Genomic DNA, 18,381 nt, shown 5'->3' on the forward strand with positions numbered 1-18,381 from the left:
AGTATAAATGTAACAAATAAATAATAATACATTCTATTTATTTATTTATTTATTTATTTGTTTGTTTATGTATTTGTTTGTTTGTTTATTTATTTATCTAGCTAGCTATCTGCCTGCTATGGTTTTTGCTCGGCCAATAACTAACATGCTTTTGGTACGATAAAAGCAGTTAAACAATAAAATAGGAAATAAATTCTAAAAAGTAGTATTACAATAGTCTTCATAGGGACAGAGAAAAGCTAAAACCATAACGACAGCATCTAATCACAAGCTAAAACATTTCAGGGGTAAAACAAACAGAGTTTGAATGCCTGTCCCCCCCCCCCTTTTAAAGGCTTTGCCTGGTTCTAAAACAACATTAGAGTTCAAGCAATCCCCTCTTGCGGAGGGTCTTATGCAACCCGGGGCCACTGCAGAGAAGTCCCTTTTACCTGGTGGTCTTCTCACCATAACTTTGCTGGCAGAGGTTTCCAGAAAAGGCCCCCCAATGATAATCTCAGGGCGCTTGTGAGTACACAGTGAGATGAAGCAATCCTTCAGATACCGCAGCCCTAAGCCATGAAGGGCTTGAAATGTCAAAACCAGCCAAGCCTTGGAACTAGCTTGGAGCCAGTGAATATGGGAAAGCATCTGTTTAACATGCTCATAACTTGGTTAGTTCCTATGTTGCCTCAAGTTTCCAGATAGTCTCCAGAGGCAGCAATGACAAGCATAGTCTGCAAAGGAAGAGGTAGCATCCCTTCACGTAAAATCAGACTGGCAAATAAAGTATTGTGAGGTCGGGGGGTGAGGGTCCCCTGTTTTGTTAGTGACCTTGTTGGACTAGTCTTTAGAGTAAGCTGAAACTTACCTCTCTGTGTCCATCCTTACGACGTCTCACCCGCTCTAAGGCACGAACACCCCTGGAGCAAGAAATCTTTGATATTCTGCACAGAGGAAAGCAGCCAGTGAAGGACCCACTCCTGACGCCACAGGAGAAGTCCTCGCTGCAGGCCATGAGTCTGGAGGAGGTGAGTCTAGATCTGGCTGTTTCTGTCCCATTCTCCATCTCTCCCTCCCTCCTGGATCCCACACTGCCTTGCTCTGTAAGCTTTTACAGTCAGCCCTCCTCTCCATTTGTGCGCATTTCCAGGCACAGTTGCGACGTATGCAGCGCCAGAAGGCTCGAGTCCTGCAGTCCTACTATGAGGCTAAGGCACGACGTCAGCGGAAGATCAAGAGCAAAAGGTAAGCAATTGTCGTAGAGCAGCGGCTGGCAACCTACAGTCCCATTAGTTCTGATAGCGGATCACAAAACTGTCGTTCCCCCCCCCTTCCCCTGCAAGCACAGTTACCTGCTCCGTGCCTGATATCAAATTTTACATTGGGTGTGGGCGCAGGTAAAGACATGGGTGTGAAAGAACATTTGGGAAGCTGCACAGGATGCTCCCAGTTGTTTCTGTTCCAAGAAAGTCTTGATGTGCTGATCAGATGATTGGTCGTGACAGCAAGGCTTGCAGGGATTGGCTGTTCTTTAAGAACTCCTTAGTTCAACTGATCCCTGCCCAAAGCAGACATTGCCGTAAGTGCTGATCAGCTGACTTAAGTTGGAGAAAATTTGTGAACAACCATCCAACCCACCTTCACCCTTTTAAGTTGGCTGCCGAAAAGAAATGAGGCTGGGTGGGAAAAGTCCTCTTCTCACTTTTGTGCATAGTTCCTTGCAGCCCACAAAGGACTAGGCATCTTGCGACTTGCTACACTGGGCTCCTTTGGGAGGGAAGGGCAAGACATAAATGTAATTTTAAAAATAATTAAATAATAAATAACATTTGGAGTATGTTAGAATGAGGAATTCTAAAACAGATTCAAATCCCTGTGCACGCAAAATGAAAACATGCAGCCCCATGTGCGGTTTCTCTGTTCCCCAACAGGTGTGGGCTCTGTTTGTTTATTTTTTACACTTTTCTTGCAATGATCTCTTGAGAAGATGGTGTACATTGATCTCCCCCCCCCTCTCAACATTCCCATGTCCATTTTATCTTTATCCTGTGAGGTGGGTAAGGCAGAGACATTGACTCAATCAGGGTGACCCATTGAGCTTGACAGCTAGCAGGGATTTGAAACAGACCTTCTGGCCTTAGGCTGATACTCCACACAAGGGGTGGGGAACTAGTAGCTCTCAATAAGTTGCTGGATTCCAACCCCTACTATCCCTGGCCATTGGTTGTACTGGCTGAAGTTGCGGGGAGGGCAGCAACATTTAGAGTCACAGTTTTCTTGTCCCTTTTCTAACCACTTCACTGACTCTCTGCTGCAGCCTCTGGCCCTCCAGATGTTGCTGAACTACAATTCCCATCAGCCTCAACAAGCATTGCCAATGGCCAGAGCAAACAGGTTCTACACACCAGCTCTATTGCCTCCCTTGAATCAGGAGTTGGCAGTGATGTCAGTTAGCTGTGTGTCCTTTCCCTCTGGCCTGGCTATTCAAGCCTCAGACATTGCTATCTTCCTCTTCCTGAAGGTATCACAGGATGCTTAGGAAGAGCAGGAAACGCAAGGTGCTGAAAGAATTCGAGACGTTGCAGAAAACTAACCCTGAGGCAGCTCTAGAAGAGCTAGCTAAAATTGAGAAAGCGCGTATTGAGGTGAGTGCAGCCCCCTTCCTGTGGTACTGAAATGAGGCCCCTTTGCCTAGTGGAGGGTGCTCTCTTACTGTACTCCACCATTGTGACATTTTGCCTTATTTCTCTGTGCAGGAGAGGATGAGCCTGAAACACCAGAACAAGGGCAAGTGGGCCAAATCTACAGTCCTCATGGCAAAGTACAACCTAGAGGTGAGAGACGTGTGGAGCGAGGAGGCTTTATCAGCCAAAACCCGTTCTTAACATGTAATTAAACCAAGGCAGGTGCTTGAGAGATTTGATCGAGCTGAAACGTACCTTCCAGAAAAGGGTTGGCTGAAAATATCAGTCTTTTCCCATAGAAGTGGTTTTTAGAGCACCTTTAACAACATTTGCAAGTGGGTGATAAAAGGCCTTTCTTTTGTCCGTTTGCCTTCCCGCCATTGGGTGGATTTACATCCAAAGCCAAAAACAGATGGCAAAACATTTTCTGGCCAGTTGCAATTCATACCCTTTCTCCTGGGAAATTGACTTTCTCTGGAGAGTATTGTTTGAAATTCTTACTTGGGAGGGGGAGGAAATAGTATTTTAAGTTGGGCTGTTAAATATTTTACTTGCTTCCTGGGTGGTTATTAGATGGGTCTATGCTTTGCTGGTCCCCTTGTGGCTGAAAATACGGGATACTGTAAGTCAGGGAAGGGCCAAAGATAGATCTACAATCTACTGGTAGATTGGACAATTTGCAGTAGATCAGCAAGGGTTTCTGACTTCTGATTGCTTAACAACAGCTGTGTCAAAAAGAATCCTCTGGCACCAGACCGTTCAAGCTCTTATCTGAAATAATACAGAAACTGGTTTGTCTATGCAAACCATCCGAGTATCCATGTTGACTTTTGGGGTGCAGCAGATAGCTGTCTCCTCCCCCTATGCCTCCTTTTTGCATATGGCACCACCTTCAAAGGTAGAGTTGTCATATTTCAAAAAGTGAAAATCCAGACACAAAAGTTGCTGAGATTTTGGCTGGTTGTTTTTGGGGTTTTTTGCCAGAGTTTTTGAGCTGTGTGTGTGTGTGTGTGTGTGTGTGAGAGAGAGAGAGAGAGAGAGAGAGAGAGAGAGACAGACATTTTTAAAGCTATTTTATGGAAAATAGGCAAAAATGACACTGCTGACATGAGTTACCATACGTCTAGATTTCCCCAGACATGTTGCTGATTTCCACCTGGACACTGCTTCCAACTGCAGTATTCCGGATATGTCCAGGAAATTCCAGACGTATGGTAACCCTATTCAAAGGCTCTACTCTTTCCACCTGGCTTTGGGGGTTGGATGGACCTGGGAGGGTTCTAGTGAAGAAGCAAAGAATAGCTTTTGTAAGCCTAAGGTCTGCAAGTAAATGCTGTTGCCTGCCTGCCTTTCTAGGCTAGGCAAGCCATGCAGGAGCAGCTGGCCCGGAACAAAGAACTGACCCAGAAAGTACGCCCGGCCTCCGATAGCGAGGAAGGTGGCAACGACACTGACGCAGAGGGGGATCTTGTTCCAAGTGTTGTCAATGAGAGGCCTGCTGGGCTGGATCCAGACAACCCCTGGATGTTGGGACGGCCCCACGCAGAGCCCAAGGAGGACCTTCCAGCTGCACCAGAAGACAGCGAAGAGAGTGACGAAGAGATGGAGCCACCTGCAACCAAGGAGGAGACTTTGCTGCAAGGCTTTGTTGCAGGTCAGCAGGGCCAGGGCCATAAAACAATGCATGGTGTGGGGGAAATGAACAGATAAGGTGCTATTATTCCTTGTATAATACCAGGGCAGGGTCATTCAGTGAAAACAATAGGCTGTATATTCAGGATACATTTTTTTTAATTATTATTAATTTTCTTTTCTCATAACAATTATTCAATATCATCATTTAACATCCATTTTCTAGTTTTCCCCCTCCCTGTTGACTTCTCCCAACTTCTATTTCTGGTTTGTTACGTTCTGTTTATACATAAAGTTCTGTCATCACTAATTATATTTCTTGTTATCTGTAAATAAAGTTGTGAATGTTTATTTAAATCCTGCCAATGAGTCCATGTTTTTTTCTTGTTTCTGCAAGTAAAGGGTTCCCATTATTTTCCAAAGTCACTATTGTCCTTTTCACGCAGTTTGGCTGTTAATTTTACCAGTTCTGCATAGTTCATCAATTTTTCTTGCCATTGTTCTTTAGATGGTATTTTTCCAGTCTTCCAGTTTTGTGCTATTAGGATTCTTGCTCCTGTAGGTAGCATACATGAATAACGTCTGATTTTTCTTCAACATTTCTTGTCCTAGAATACCTAACAAAAAGGCATCTGGTTTTTTCACAAAGGTTATTTTAAACATTTTCTTCAATTCTTTATATATCATTGCCCAATTTTTTAAAATAATCTTACAATCCCACCACATGTGATAAAATGTACCTTCCCTTTCTTTACATCTCCAACAGTTCTTTTGTTCTGTTTTGTATATTTTGGCCAGTTTCAATGGTGTAAAGTACCACCTGTACATCATTTTCATATAATTCTCTTTCAACAATATACAATCCATAAATTTCACTTTCCAAAGCCTTATCCAATCCTCAAATTGTATGTTATGACCTATGTTCTGTGCCCACTTGATCAATACTGATTTAACGTCTTCATCTTTAGTTTCCCATTCCAACAGAATATTATATGCCTCCTTTAACAATTTAGAATTATCATCTATGATATCCTTTTGGAATTTGGAAACTGTAAGTGTAACTGTGTGTTGTCTTCCATGAAGATTTCATTTAATTGCCTATAATGCAACCAACTCTGAAGCTGTTCCTTTATCTCATCGTAATCTTTCAATTTCCACTTTCCTTTTTGTTTTACTAATAAATCTCTATATGTTGGCCATATTCCTTTCATTGTTAACGTTTTAAGTGATAATGCTTCAATAGGCGACAATCACCACGGAGTTTTGTATTCCAGTAATTCTTTGTATTTTTCCCATACCCTTATCAGGGACTTTCTAATTATGTGATTGTGGAATCCTTTGTGTACCTTTGCTTTTCCATGCCACAGATATGAATGCCAATCGAATCTGTTGCCATGTCCTTCTAAGTCTATTGCCTCCTCTTTTTCCAATTTAATCCAATCCCAAATCCAAATAAGGCATGCTGCTTCGTAGTAAAATTTAAAATCTGGAAGAGAAAAGTCTCTTCACTGTTGTAAGTCTGTAAGTATTTTGTGCTTTATTCTTGGCCTTTTCCCATTCTAGATAAATTTTGAAATATCTTGCTGCCATTTTTTGAAGCAAGCATTATTACTTATTATCAGTATTGTATGAAAAAGGAACATCATTTTTGGCAATACATTCATTTTTATTGCAGCAATTCATCCTAAAAAAGAGAGGTTCATCCTATTCCATATTTCCAAATTCCTTTTTATTTCCAATTTTTTTTCATAATTGTCTTTGTAAATACAGTGGTACAGTGGGTTAAGAACTTAATTTGTTCTGGAGGTCTGTTCTTAACCTGAAACTGTTCTTAACCTGAAGCACCACTTTAGCTAATGGGGCCTCCTGCTGCTGCTGCGCCGCTGCTGCATGATTTCTCTTCTCATCCTGAAGCAAAGTTCTTAACCTGAGGTACTATTTCTGTGTTAGCGGAGTCTGTAACCTGAAGCATATGTAACCCGAGGTACCACTGTATTAAGATTCTTTGTCGTTAGCCATATTCCTAAATACTTTACCTACTTGTGGATTTCTATATAGATTCTGTTAGTTAAAAATCTTAAAGAAACAGGAAAGAACTAACAGTTTTGTTTTGTTTTTATTAAGTTTAAAACCTGCTACTTGTCCAAACTTTTGAATTTTTTTCTATTACTCTAGGGAGAGAATTCTTTGGATCTTCTACAGTAATAACCAAATCGTCCACGAAGGCTTTCAATTTATGTTCATTTTTCTTTATTATTATTCCTGCTACTTCTTTATCCATTCTAATATTCCTTGCCAGAACCACCAGGACCAGAATGAACAAAAGCGGTGATAATGGACATCCTTGTCTAGTTCCTTTTTGTATTTTACATTGGTTTGTTATCACCTGGTTAATAATCAATTTTGCATTCTGTTCTGAATAGATAGTTTGTATTCCCTTGTTAAATTTTACTCTAAATTCCATTTTTTCAAGAACTTTTTCATGAAGTCCCAAGAAACATTATCAAATGCTTTTTCTGCATTTATAAACATCAATGCTGCTTGTTTTTCATTTTGCAATTCTAGGTATTCAATTATGTTTAAAACGTTTCTGATAATATCTTTCATTTGTATACCTGGAAGAAATCCTGCTTGGTCTTGATGTAAATGTTCCTCCAAATATCTTTTCATTATGTTAGCAAGGATATGTGCAAACAGTTTGTAATCGTTGTTTAATAGTGAGATGGGCCTATAATTTTTTACTAATGTTGTATCTGAATCTTGTTTTGGTATTAATGTTATATAGGCCTCTTTCCATGTTTCTGGGACTTCCCCTGTTTTTAAAATCTCATTCATAATATCTTTTAAGGGAATCACAAGCTGTTCATTTAATTTTTTATAATACTTTGCAGACATTCCATCTGGTCCTGGAGATTTGTCTGTCTTTGCTTAATTTATTGCATCTAATATTTCCTGCTATGTTATTTCGCCATTTAATAGTATCCATTTCTCTTCATTTATTTTTGGGAGAGTGCTGCTTTTTATATATTCTTCCATCAGTGTCTTCTTTTCAATTCCTTTTTTGTAAAGATCTGTAAAGTACTTAATGAAGTCTTCCCTTATTTCCTTTGGTTTGTCAGTGACCTTACCATTATGTTTTATCTTATTTATATAATTTTTTTGCTCACTTTTCCTCATTTGCCATGCCAGTAATTTCCCTGGCTTGTTGGCATGTTCAAAATACTTTTGTTTCATCCTTTTAATTTTCCAACTCATTTCCTCATTAATCAACATTGAGTATTGAATTTGTAATAGTTTAATTGCCTGTTTAACCGTGTCTTTATTTGGTTTTTTTATTAATTCTTTTTCTTTATCTGAAATTTCATCTAAAATTTCTTTCTTTTTGTTTTCTCTTGCCTTTTTCTTGAGTTTTGTTGCATAAACAGTCCCCTCATGACTTCTTTGTTAGTGTCCCATATTGTTTGCAGCCTGGTTCCATTATTAAGATTTAATTCAAAGTAATCTCCCAGAACCTTTTTTGCCTTTTCTAACAAGATTTTATCATATAATAGATCCTCATTCAATCTCCATCTAAAGGTGGATTAACTTTCTTTCAAAATTTCCATTATTATAGGACTATGATCCAACAATGTTCTGGGGTCTATTTCAATTTTTAAAACTTTTGATTCTAATTCTTTTGAAATGCAAACTGCATCCAGTCTGGCACTACTGCCACATACATGTGAAAAAGGTGAACTGTTTATCAAACACATGTTTTGCTCTCCAGATATCTATTAAATTCAATGCCTTTGTTATATCAAAAAAAGTTTTGGCAAGACTACCTGCTTTAGTGTGTTTTTTCCTAATTGTTCTGTCCATCTCTAATGATGGTACCCCCATTCAGATCTCCCATCTTACCTTCTCATCTGCAATCTCCAAAAGATCTGTTTCCAATTTTTGAAAGAATTTTGATTTATTTTCATTTGGTGTTTATATTCCACCAATACTATCTTTTCTTCCTGGACTTTGATTTGTGCCACTAGAATCCTCCCTTTATTGTCATTTTGGATTAGCTTGGGTACAAGTGCAGGTTTAATGTAAAATACTACACCACGTCTTTTAGCATTGTCTGCTGAAATAAAATCCATCCCTAATTTTTTTATTAACCAGAATTATTTTGTGTTTGTTTGCTACGTGTGTTTCCTTCAGGGGAGAAAAGTATATTTTGACTGCTGCAGGAAGCAATCGTTTTATTTACCTAGTTGACAGAAGTTTGCATACTGCTTAAATCTCCACACGGTTTTAGAAGGAATGAACTGAAATATTTCTTTTAAAAATACTGACAAACCCAAAAACAGGTCAACATTTATTTTAAAACTCAAAATAAACAGAAATAAAATTGGATGTATTAAAACGATATGCCTGGGTAGGCTTACTGGGGTGTGGGTGTGTGATGTATTCCAAAAAGTTGATTAGTGAAAATTTTGGGTCTGCCGATACTAACCATGATGGCAATATGGAGCATCCACATTCCAAGGCAGTGTACCCTTGAGTACCAGTTGCTAAGAGCAGCAACAGAGAGAGAGCCTTGGTTTTCCTACCCTGCAGAATGCTGGGCTAGATTGATGTCTGATCCAGCAGTGCCCTTCAGATGCTATGTTAATTTGCGTCGTGTTCTTGCTTCAGGTCTTAACGGTGAGGAAGTGATGCCCAAGGTGACGGACGTGCTTTTACCAGCACCTCCAAGCCCTGTGCCAGAGGGGCCGCTCCTGAATGAGAAGCTGGAACGGCTTCGTACCTTAGAGGATATGGAGGCCATAGAGACAGAGGAAGTCCCACTGGAAAACGGAATGCCAGAGGTCAACGGTGCTGAACTTCAGCAGCCTCTGGAAGCTGAGTCATCGCCCAAGGGTGGCAAGACCCAGAGCTCCAAGAAGAAAGCCAAGCGCAAGGCTCTGATTGATCTGAAGGCAGTGCTGGCTCAGCCACTTCGTCCCATTCAGTGTCCATTTTTGCCTTCTGCTGTACAGGATGAGGTGAGCACCATTGTTGTTGTTTAGTCGTGTCCGACTCTTCATGACCCCATGAACCAAAGGGCACCAGGCAACCAGAGCAAACTCATGCTTGTAGCTTCGAGAACACCGTCCAACCATCTCGTCCTCCAGGTAGATCTGGGGCAGAATCCTGTCTGAAACCCTGGAGAACCACATCTAAGAGAGTGCTGAGCTACATCAGCCAATGGTCTGACGCAAGGCAGCTTCCAATGTTCCATCTGCACTACTCAGATCTCATTTGGAGTATTGTGTTCAGGTCTGTGGGTCACACTATTAAGATGGTGATGTAGTGATGGCCACCAGTGTATATATATGTGTGTGTGTGTGTGTGTGTGTGTGTGTGTGTGTGTGTGTGTATCTCAATAGGTTTAGACCATAGTGCTGATAACACCAAGGTTGCGGGTTAAATCCCCATATGCAACAGCTGCATTTTCACAGTATAGTAGTAGGGGGTTCGACTAAATCAGTGTTTTTCAAACTTGGGTCTCCAGTTGTGGTTGGACTGCAACTCCCATCATTCCTGCCCACTGGGATGATGGGAGTTGTAGTCCAACAACAGCTAGAGATCCAAGTTTGCTAAACACTGGACTAGATGATCCTCAGGGTCCCTTCCAACTATGATTCTGATTCTAATTTGAATAGAAGAAGAGTAGAAGAGTTTGGATTTGATATCCCGCTTTATCACTACCCAAAGGAGTCTCAAAGCGGCTAACATTCTCCTTTCCCTTCCTCCCCCACAACAAACACTCTGTGAGGTGAGTGGGGCTGAGAGACTTCAGAGAAGTGTGACTAGCCCAAGGTCACCCAGCAGCTGCATGTGGACGATCGGAGATGCGAACCGGGTTCACCAGATTACGAGTCTCCCGCTCTTAACCACTACACCACACTGTCTCCCCAGCTCAAGAATTAGGCAAATTCATGGAGGATGGGGTTGTCAATAGTCACTAGCCACTGTGGCTTGGCTCTGCCTCCACAATTGGAGGCAGCAATGCTTCTGAATATGCCACTTGCTGGGAACTTCAGGAAGGGAGAGTGCTATTGCACTCCGGTCCTTCTGACAGCCTTTCCACTTTAGTTTCTGGTTAGCCACTGTAAAAATAGGATGCCTGATTAGCTGGGGATATTGGTCTGCTCCAGCAGAGCTGCTGTTATGTACTTCTGAAAGCATTTTCATTTGTATTGATCAAGTGACTAGCAACAAGGTTATTAACCCAGGTGCTCAATGAGGTAAGTGGGCAAGCTTGAGACCTGCTGTGTTACCAAATGGTTTGCTTGCTCTAGAGATGAGAGGTCTGGTATGCCTCTGAATATGCATTGCTGGGAATCACAAGTGGTGGGAACAGGGGACAATTGCACTCAGGTCCTGCCAATCCAGCAGGGCTCTTCTTCCGTTCTTATAAACAGATTGGAATAGGTTAAGAGGGAAGCAATGTAGATGGTCAACAGTATGGAAAGCAAGTTATTTCAGAAAAGATGAACAGAGTTTGGTATGATTAGCCTAGAGAAGAGAAGACTGGGAAGTCAGGGGGCAATGATTACCACGGCAACATGACAGCAGTCTTCAAGTATCAAGTTGTTGTTGTTTAGTCATTTAGTCGTGTCCGACTCTTCGTGACCCCATGGACCAGAGCACGCCAGGCACTCCTGTCTTCCACTGCCTCCCGCAGTTTGGTCAAACTCATGTTCAAGAACACTGTCCAACCATCTCGTCCTCTGTCATCCCCTTCTCCTTGTGCCCTCCATCTTTCCCAACATCAGGGTCTTTTCCAGGGAGTCTTCTATTCTCATGAGGTGGGAAAGTATTGGAGTCTCAGCTTCAGGATCTGTCCTTCCAGTGAGCACTCAGGGCTGATTTCCTTCAGAATGGATAGGTTTGATCTTCTTGCAGTCCATGGGACTCTCAAGAGTCTCCTCCAGCACCATAATTCAAAAGCAGTGAGCACCATTAGGAGGGGCTAATCAGGGGTTCCATGGATCCGGAAGAGCTAAGTGCTAACACTTTACTTGCACTGTGCCCCTTCAGGCTAACGGTGTGGGAAGCGTTCATCTTTGAAAGCTCCCCAATGGGAGAAAGCTAGTATGTCAGGGAGAAGGTTTAATCTCCTTGGCGGGTTTGTTTTCCAGCTGCAGGGAGCCTTATCCCAATGCATCAGGGAAGAGAGAGCATGCTTTACATTAGGGATGGGGCGGGGCTGTGGCCCTCCAGATGTCATTAGTCAACACCCATCAGCTCCAGTTAGCATAGCCAACTATGCTAAGGGTAGTTGTAGTCCGATAACATCAGGAGGTCCACAGGTTCCCCTTCAATCACATGTAGAAGGGCTTTGGTTCATTCCTTGTTTTGTTTCTCATTAAAAACTGATTTTGGGTAGCAGAACTAGAAGCCGTATTTGCCTAGAGTTATTGGAGAGCCAGCACTGAGCTAAAAGGACCAACTGTCTCACTGTATGAGAAAGCCAATCGTTGCCTTCACAGATTAGCTTTTTCAGAGCAGGCTGGCCCAGTTCAGAAATGAATGGCAAATTAGGGTTTGTTCTTAGAAGAAGAAACCTGGGGCCACATGTATAAGAGGAGGCTGAAAGCTTGTACTTTACCCCTTTTAAAAAAATGTTTTTATTTGAATGCACACACATTGTGTGTGTGTGTATATATATATATACATATACATATATACATACATACATATAGAGTATTAAGAATAATAACCTGGTGAAAGCACCTAAATATCAACAACAGCAATTACAAAAAAACAAAAACTAGGCTATTAACATTAGTACAATTTATATGCCTAGAGAAACTTAGACATTTAATAGGAGTAACTAATAATAGAATGGTACCTCGGTTCTCAGACGAAATCCATTCGCTTTTTCAAAAACCAAGGCACAGCTTCCCATTGGTTTCAAGAGCTTCTTCCACTCAGCGGAAGCTGCGTTGCACATTCGGGTTCCGAAAAGCATTTACTTCCAGGTTTTCAGTGTTCAAGAACTGAAGCATACGACAACACAGGCATTCAGGAACCGAGGTTCCACTGTATAACCAAAGGGACATTATTATGCTTTAGAATTAATCACAGTTCCCTGTTAAGTCCGAACTTGAGGAACTGTGGTTAGGTGTCTTCAGTATGCTGGTTTATTTTTTAATGAACAGCAGATGAAACAAATTTCTGTTCCACAAGTGCAGACATAACAAGGAACTGTCCAGAGCTTACAAGCAGGTGATTTCAACCTCCTTTCACATAAAGAAGGGAGAAGAGGAAGGGACAGCAGCAGCACAGTGACGCTAATAAAATCGTTGGAAGGAACCATGAGGGTCATCTAGTCCAACCCCCTGCAATGCAGGACTCTTGCCCAACATGGGGCTCGAACCCACAACCCTGAGATTAAGCCTCTTGTTATGCAAGTGTATTATCTGATCAGCCTTACAGGTGGTGTTTGACTAATGGCTCCCATTATCTGTAAGCTTTGGTTTTGCTAACGGGGATGATGGGAATTGGAGTCCATCAGTATTGGGGGGGGGCACATTGGGGTGGGCTGCAGTGTGACAAAGCATGCTTTGTCATTTAGTTTGAATTATGCCAGCATGTCTTAAGCAGACAGCTTGTGTACTACAGGAAAGTATTTGAGGACCGAACTGCTCCAGAGAATTCTTGGAAGCAAGCTGAGTCACATGCTGCTGGGAAAGGGAAGGAGGTGTTTTAAAATCCAAACACCACAGCTCCTGGACAGACCTCTGGGCAGAGAAATTCCTTCCTGCTCCAAATCCCTGCACTGAGTCAGACTCTGTGAGCAGAAGCAATTCAGCAATCTCCTCGAATGAGCTTTCATTCATTTCAATCAGTCAGACCTATTGTCTGGAAATCCTGTGAGACTCCTTGTCCACCTGCCTCCTGATCTTTTTCTCCCTTGCAGCTAGAGATGGGCAAAGACCAGCGACAGGTGATCCGGGAGGCCTTTGCAAGTGACAACGTCATTGCCGACTTTATGAAAGAAAAACGTCGGGCAGAGCAGAACAGCAAACCAAAAGTTATCAATCTGGTGCTTCCAGGATGGGGCGAGTGGGGAGGTGCAGGACTACGGCCGAGTAAGATGAAGAAGAAAAGGTATGTTTCAAGGCAGAAGCTTAGTGGTCTGTCACTGCCAGCTGTCACCTGCTTCACCTCCCTTCTTCCTTTTCTTTTTTGCCCTCTAGGTTCCTTATCAAACCAGCAGCTGGGCCCCCAAGGAAAGACAGGCACCTGCCCAATGTTATCCTGAGTGAACAGCGCAATATTTCAGCAGCGGTGCATCAGGTGAGTTTATCACTCTGGCCTGGGAGACTGCCATTCACGCTTTCACCTGCAGAAACAATGTGGGGGAAAGAAGATGCGGTATAAATGTTCTTAGAATCATAGAATTCTAAGATGTTAGAATTGACTTCTTTTTCTTCTTAATTATAGAGTTGGAAGGGACCTCAAGAGTTGTCTAGTCTAACCCCCTGCAATGCAGGAATGTAATTAAACTCTGTGAATTTAACTGTGCCATTAAACTACTTCTTCACTACACTGCAGGTGAGCCAGCTGCCCTTCCCCTTTGAGAACAGCAAGCAATTTGAACGCAGCATCCAAGCACCCGTGGGCCCCACTTGGAACACCCAGCGTGCTTTCCAGCGTCTGACAGCTCCTCACATTGTCACCAAGCCTGGCCACATCATCCGGCCCATCAGTGCTGAGGACAGTGAGCTGCTCTGCAAAGTGGAAAAGGCAAACGGCATGGGAAGGGAGCCGGATTTGGCACTGTCATTGTCACCCCACAGTCATCACCCACGCCATGCTTCAAAGAGGAAGGGTCGGCGGACCTAAGTCCTACAGGGACTCCGCCATACAGGCCAGACTCCTTGGGCTAACTGGCGTTGTTGTCTTCTTATTTTCTTCAGTCAATTTTATTGATTTTCAGTATATAACACAGAAACACATACAACAAATGTCTTCGTTTCCCATCCCTCCCTCCCTCCATTTATTCCCACGGAACAAATCAGTTTATTAAATTCTGCCAGAGTCCATTGAGTGAATTAGGTGGATGCCGGTCATAAGGGTTATCATTTTGAAAACCCAATGAAAGGATGACAAGTTTCAGACATCTATGTCTTCTGTGCTGTTCAGAGTTTGTACTCTCCTTGTTCATTTTTCCAGTAAGGGAAATTGTCTGTGCTTCCACACAGAATTCTGTGAATGATCCAGTCTCTTCCATTTCTGTGCCACCAAGTGGAAAGTGAATCTATTAACCATTTGTATAAAACTGTGGAACAGTAGAATTTGAAGGGATCTCCGAGGGTGACCTAGTCCTGCAATGCAGGAATCTCAACACGCGATCCCTTGTCCAATTTGAAACCATACCAGACCCTGCTCAGCTTTACAAATGTGTTAGTAGTTTTATTGCTGCAGTTGAAATTAAGCTGATCTTCCCTGGAAATGGTTAACAGTCCTAAACTTGATGTGCAATCTGCATGTTGCCCCTTGATGTGGCTTCCTCCCCCCACCCTGTGACCACCTTTTACCAAAAGGATGTACATAAGTCACATGTGGAACATTGTACCAATTGTATTGCAAGCTTACAAACATAAGTATGATAATGATTTATTACTATAGCTGCATGTTAGTGGTGTCAGATGCCATTTATGTAACAGCTTAAATGTAATCACTCATATATGAGTTGAGACTAATGCTAAGGGTTTTTTGGTCCATAAATTATTCCAATCCACGTCTTCACTTTCTATGCTAAATCAGTTTCCCACAGCCATTTTACATGATCATGTTGTCCAATTATTAGTTGGCTGAGTATTTTGAAAAGCATAGGTTTGTATTGCATATTATCATTCTAATTGTATTTTGTAGATGAGCCGCATCATTATACTTCTGGAAGTGTTGGTAAATCACTGTCAATCTTAGGTCTTTTGCCTTGATGGACAAACCTTACCAATAATTTTAAGAGTTTCGATCAATATACAAATAGGAATAGTCTGAAATGAAAACATTTTTTGTAATACCATCATTTTTACCGATGACGCTCTTACCATTCATGATAGGTTTAACTTGGGCCTATTACTTACGGTCTTTAACAGTATCTTTAGTAATGGTAAAAAAGTACTTTTATCAAGCTTTACCCAAGAATTCCTAGATATTTTACATGGTGGGGGCAGATCTTAAAGCCTGTGATCACTTTGAATGTATCACAATTCACAGGATAAACTAAAACACAACTACTTGTTCAGAGATAGCCCAGCAATGTTACCATATGCTTTCCATCTCCCTGTTGGCCTCTGACAGTGATTAGTCTGGATCAGAGATCATCAGTGCGATATAATCAGCAAATAAATTGAGAGGGTAAGTCTGACCGTTGCGCAGATGACGTCACCACCACCCTGTCTTTTTAAATAAGTGTTATTTGTTTTTTGAGAAATCAATAAACAAATTTAACAAAATACAACTTGCCAGTTGTTCCCTCAATTTCAAATTTTCAATGTCATTTTCTCCTGATAACTCAACAGCCCATATGCGCATATATCATGAGGCAAGTGACAGACCCATCACCAAATTTCCAGCATTTAGCTTTTTGAGGCCAACTGGAGTTTATTCTAGTGTTTAGCTTCCACTTAATTGAAGAAGCTAGCTGTCTGTGAGTTCAGCCAGTTGTGTTTTCTTGGAGGGAAAGAAGGGAAGATGGGATAGGGTATTCCATGTGAAGACATTGGTCTACTAGCCACGAATTTGGTGACAAGGTTGGTTGGTTTAAAAGTGCAAGCTTGTATTGAAAGATATGTTTAATACCTGGCTCTTTTTCATAAGCAAATTACTTTAAAAATAATGCAGTTGGGTTTGTTCATCTCTTCCAAGATTAATTGCCATGCTCTACTCAACCTACTATGGGGAAAAACTATAAATATACTGCTACTTCAACAAGCTCAAGGGAAATAAAGCTATTAACATGTATTTATCTCCAATAAAACTTCTTCATTTGATTGCATCATGTGTGGGATTGTTGTTGTTGTGACTTCCTGAGGTGTAAATCTAAGAATCGGTGCTGAAAGCTTCCTGTTAATATTTGCACATTAAAAATGCTTGTTAATTGTGTGTATGTGTGTGTGTGTGTGTATGTAGAAAACAACTACACCTTATAAGCGGAAATGAGAGTGAGAGTGCAGAATACAAATAATTACAAATGACACTTCTATGGCAAATTGTTCCTGTGTTGGCTCTAAAGACTGAAAGCATATTTTGCAGATCAGCACTGTCACGCTATGTGTTTCCATTGCCCCTGCTGCAACATATGAACAGCCTGCTATAGAGATAAGGAGTGTTCAGGTATTTGCCTGAACTCTCAAACTCTGTATCCAAGGGCAAAAGCAGGGGATTGCATGGGAGCCCCACTCCCAAGGTGCGGTGTGCCCGGTGTTAAGTGGGAAAGGTATATCAGAGTCCTCAATGTGAGATGTTCTATGTTCAAGAAAGCAGAAGTTTTCAAAAAGCCCTGCAGACCTTTCTTGCTCCACACAAGGGAGGTTGGGGACACAGCAAGGGTGCTGCACGAAAGGATGTTAGAGCATGTCCACATTTGTCTGATGCCCAGAGTTACATGATTCACACAACCAAGTTAATGCCTGTAGCATTTAGGACCGGGGTCAGCAAACATTCAGCAGGGGGCCAGTCCACTGTCACTCAGACCTTGTGGGGGGCCGGACTATATTTTTTTGGGGGGGGGGATAACGAATTCCTATGCCCCACAAATAACCCAGAGATGCATTTTAAATAAAAGGACACATTCTACTCATGTAAAAACACGCTGATTCCCAGACCGTCCGCGGGCCGGATTTAGAAGGTGATTGGGCTGCATCTAGCACCCGGGCCTTAGGTTGCCTACCCATGATTTAGGATCCTGGAGAGGAAGATTAACCCTACACACGCCCATGGTCCCAATGGAAATCACCTGCCAGAAGCTATTGGTTGCATGGGATGTGAGCTGCTCTTTGTACCAATGGAAGCTCTTATCTCAATGCGAATAGTTTCAGGAAGATTTTTTTTTTTTTTAACAGGACCACACAAGGGACGGTAGGATCCAACTCCTCCAATTTCCATGGTCTGGAGGCTGCTATTTGCATGACATGCATGTTGAGAATGTAAGAATAGCCCGACTGGATCAGACCAGTGACCCACCTAGTCTACCATCTTGTTCTCATAGTGTCCAAGCAGATGCCTGTCAGAACCTTGCAAGCAAGACATGAGCATAATAGCACTTTCACCTACAGCTTCCAGCAACTGGTATTCAGATGCATTTCTCTTTCTGATCATGGGAGCAGAGCAGAGCCATCATGGCTAGTACCCATCAACAGTTTTCTCCATTAATTTGCCTAATCTAAGTTGGGCCATCACTGCCTCCTGTGGGAGCCATGCAACAGACTTGCTAAATATAGTTTCCATCCTCTCAAGTTCCCATTTTTGGAAGAAGGCAAGAAGAAGAGTTTGGATTTGATATCCCGCCTTTTACTCCCTTTTGGGAGTCTCAAAGCGGCTAACATTCTCCTTTCCCTTCCTCCGCCACAATAAACACTCTGTGAAGTGAGTGGGGCTGAGAGACTTCAAAGAAGTGTGACTGGCCCAAGATCACCCAGCAGCTGCATGTGGAGGAGCGGAGACGTGAACCCGGTTCACCAGATTACAAGACTATCGCTCTTAACCACTACACCACAGTGGCTCTCTAGATGTCTGCCTAGGAATGCATAGTTACCCCTGTGGATTGCCAATATCAAGTCACTGGGAGATGTTTGTTCAAACGAGGACTTGCCCCTTCCTACCTGCTGCTCCTTTTTTATTTTATTTTATTTTTTGTTTTAAACTCTCCATTGCCCCAACAATGGCAAACAAAAACAACCAAATGCAGCATAAAAGCAAACTCCATGCTGGGAATCATTAGGAAAGGAGCCACCAATACAGCCACCAATATCCATTTATTGATGCAAATCTACGGTGTGATTGCACTTGGGATACTGTGCAGAGTTCTGGTCATGGCACCTCAAGAAGG

At 42.1% G+C, this 18,381-nt stretch overlaps 1 protein-coding gene across 1 annotated transcript in view; it reads left to right on the forward strand.

Moving 5' to 3' along the window:
- UTP14A (UTP14A small subunit processome component) overlaps nt 1-16,329 on the forward strand; it is an 18,571-nt gene extending 2,242 nt beyond the window's left edge. The window contains exons 4-12 of the mRNA XM_083723178.1: nt 891-1,010; nt 1,133-1,227; nt 2,504-2,627; nt 2,739-2,816; nt 4,023-4,320; nt 8,964-9,313; nt 13,240-13,430; nt 13,520-13,619; nt 13,878-16,329. Coding sequence (XP_083579304.1) covers nt 891-1,010; nt 1,133-1,227; nt 2,504-2,627; nt 2,739-2,816; nt 4,023-4,320; nt 8,964-9,313; nt 13,240-13,430; nt 13,520-13,619; nt 13,878-14,168 — 1,647 coding nt within the window. The 3' untranslated portion in view covers nt 14,169-16,329. The remainder of the gene's footprint in view (nt 1-890; nt 1,011-1,132; nt 1,228-2,503; nt 2,628-2,738; nt 2,817-4,022; nt 4,321-8,963; nt 9,314-13,239; nt 13,431-13,519; nt 13,620-13,877) is intronic.
- Nucleotides 16,330-18,381: the final 2,052 nt, after the last annotated feature.

Source organism: Podarcis gaigeae (genome assembly GCF_964106915.1).
Source record: "Podarcis gaigeae genome assembly, chromosome: Z".
In the NCBI taxonomy this organism is placed as follows: Eukaryota; Metazoa; Chordata; class Lepidosauria; order Squamata; family Lacertidae; genus Podarcis; species Podarcis gaigeae.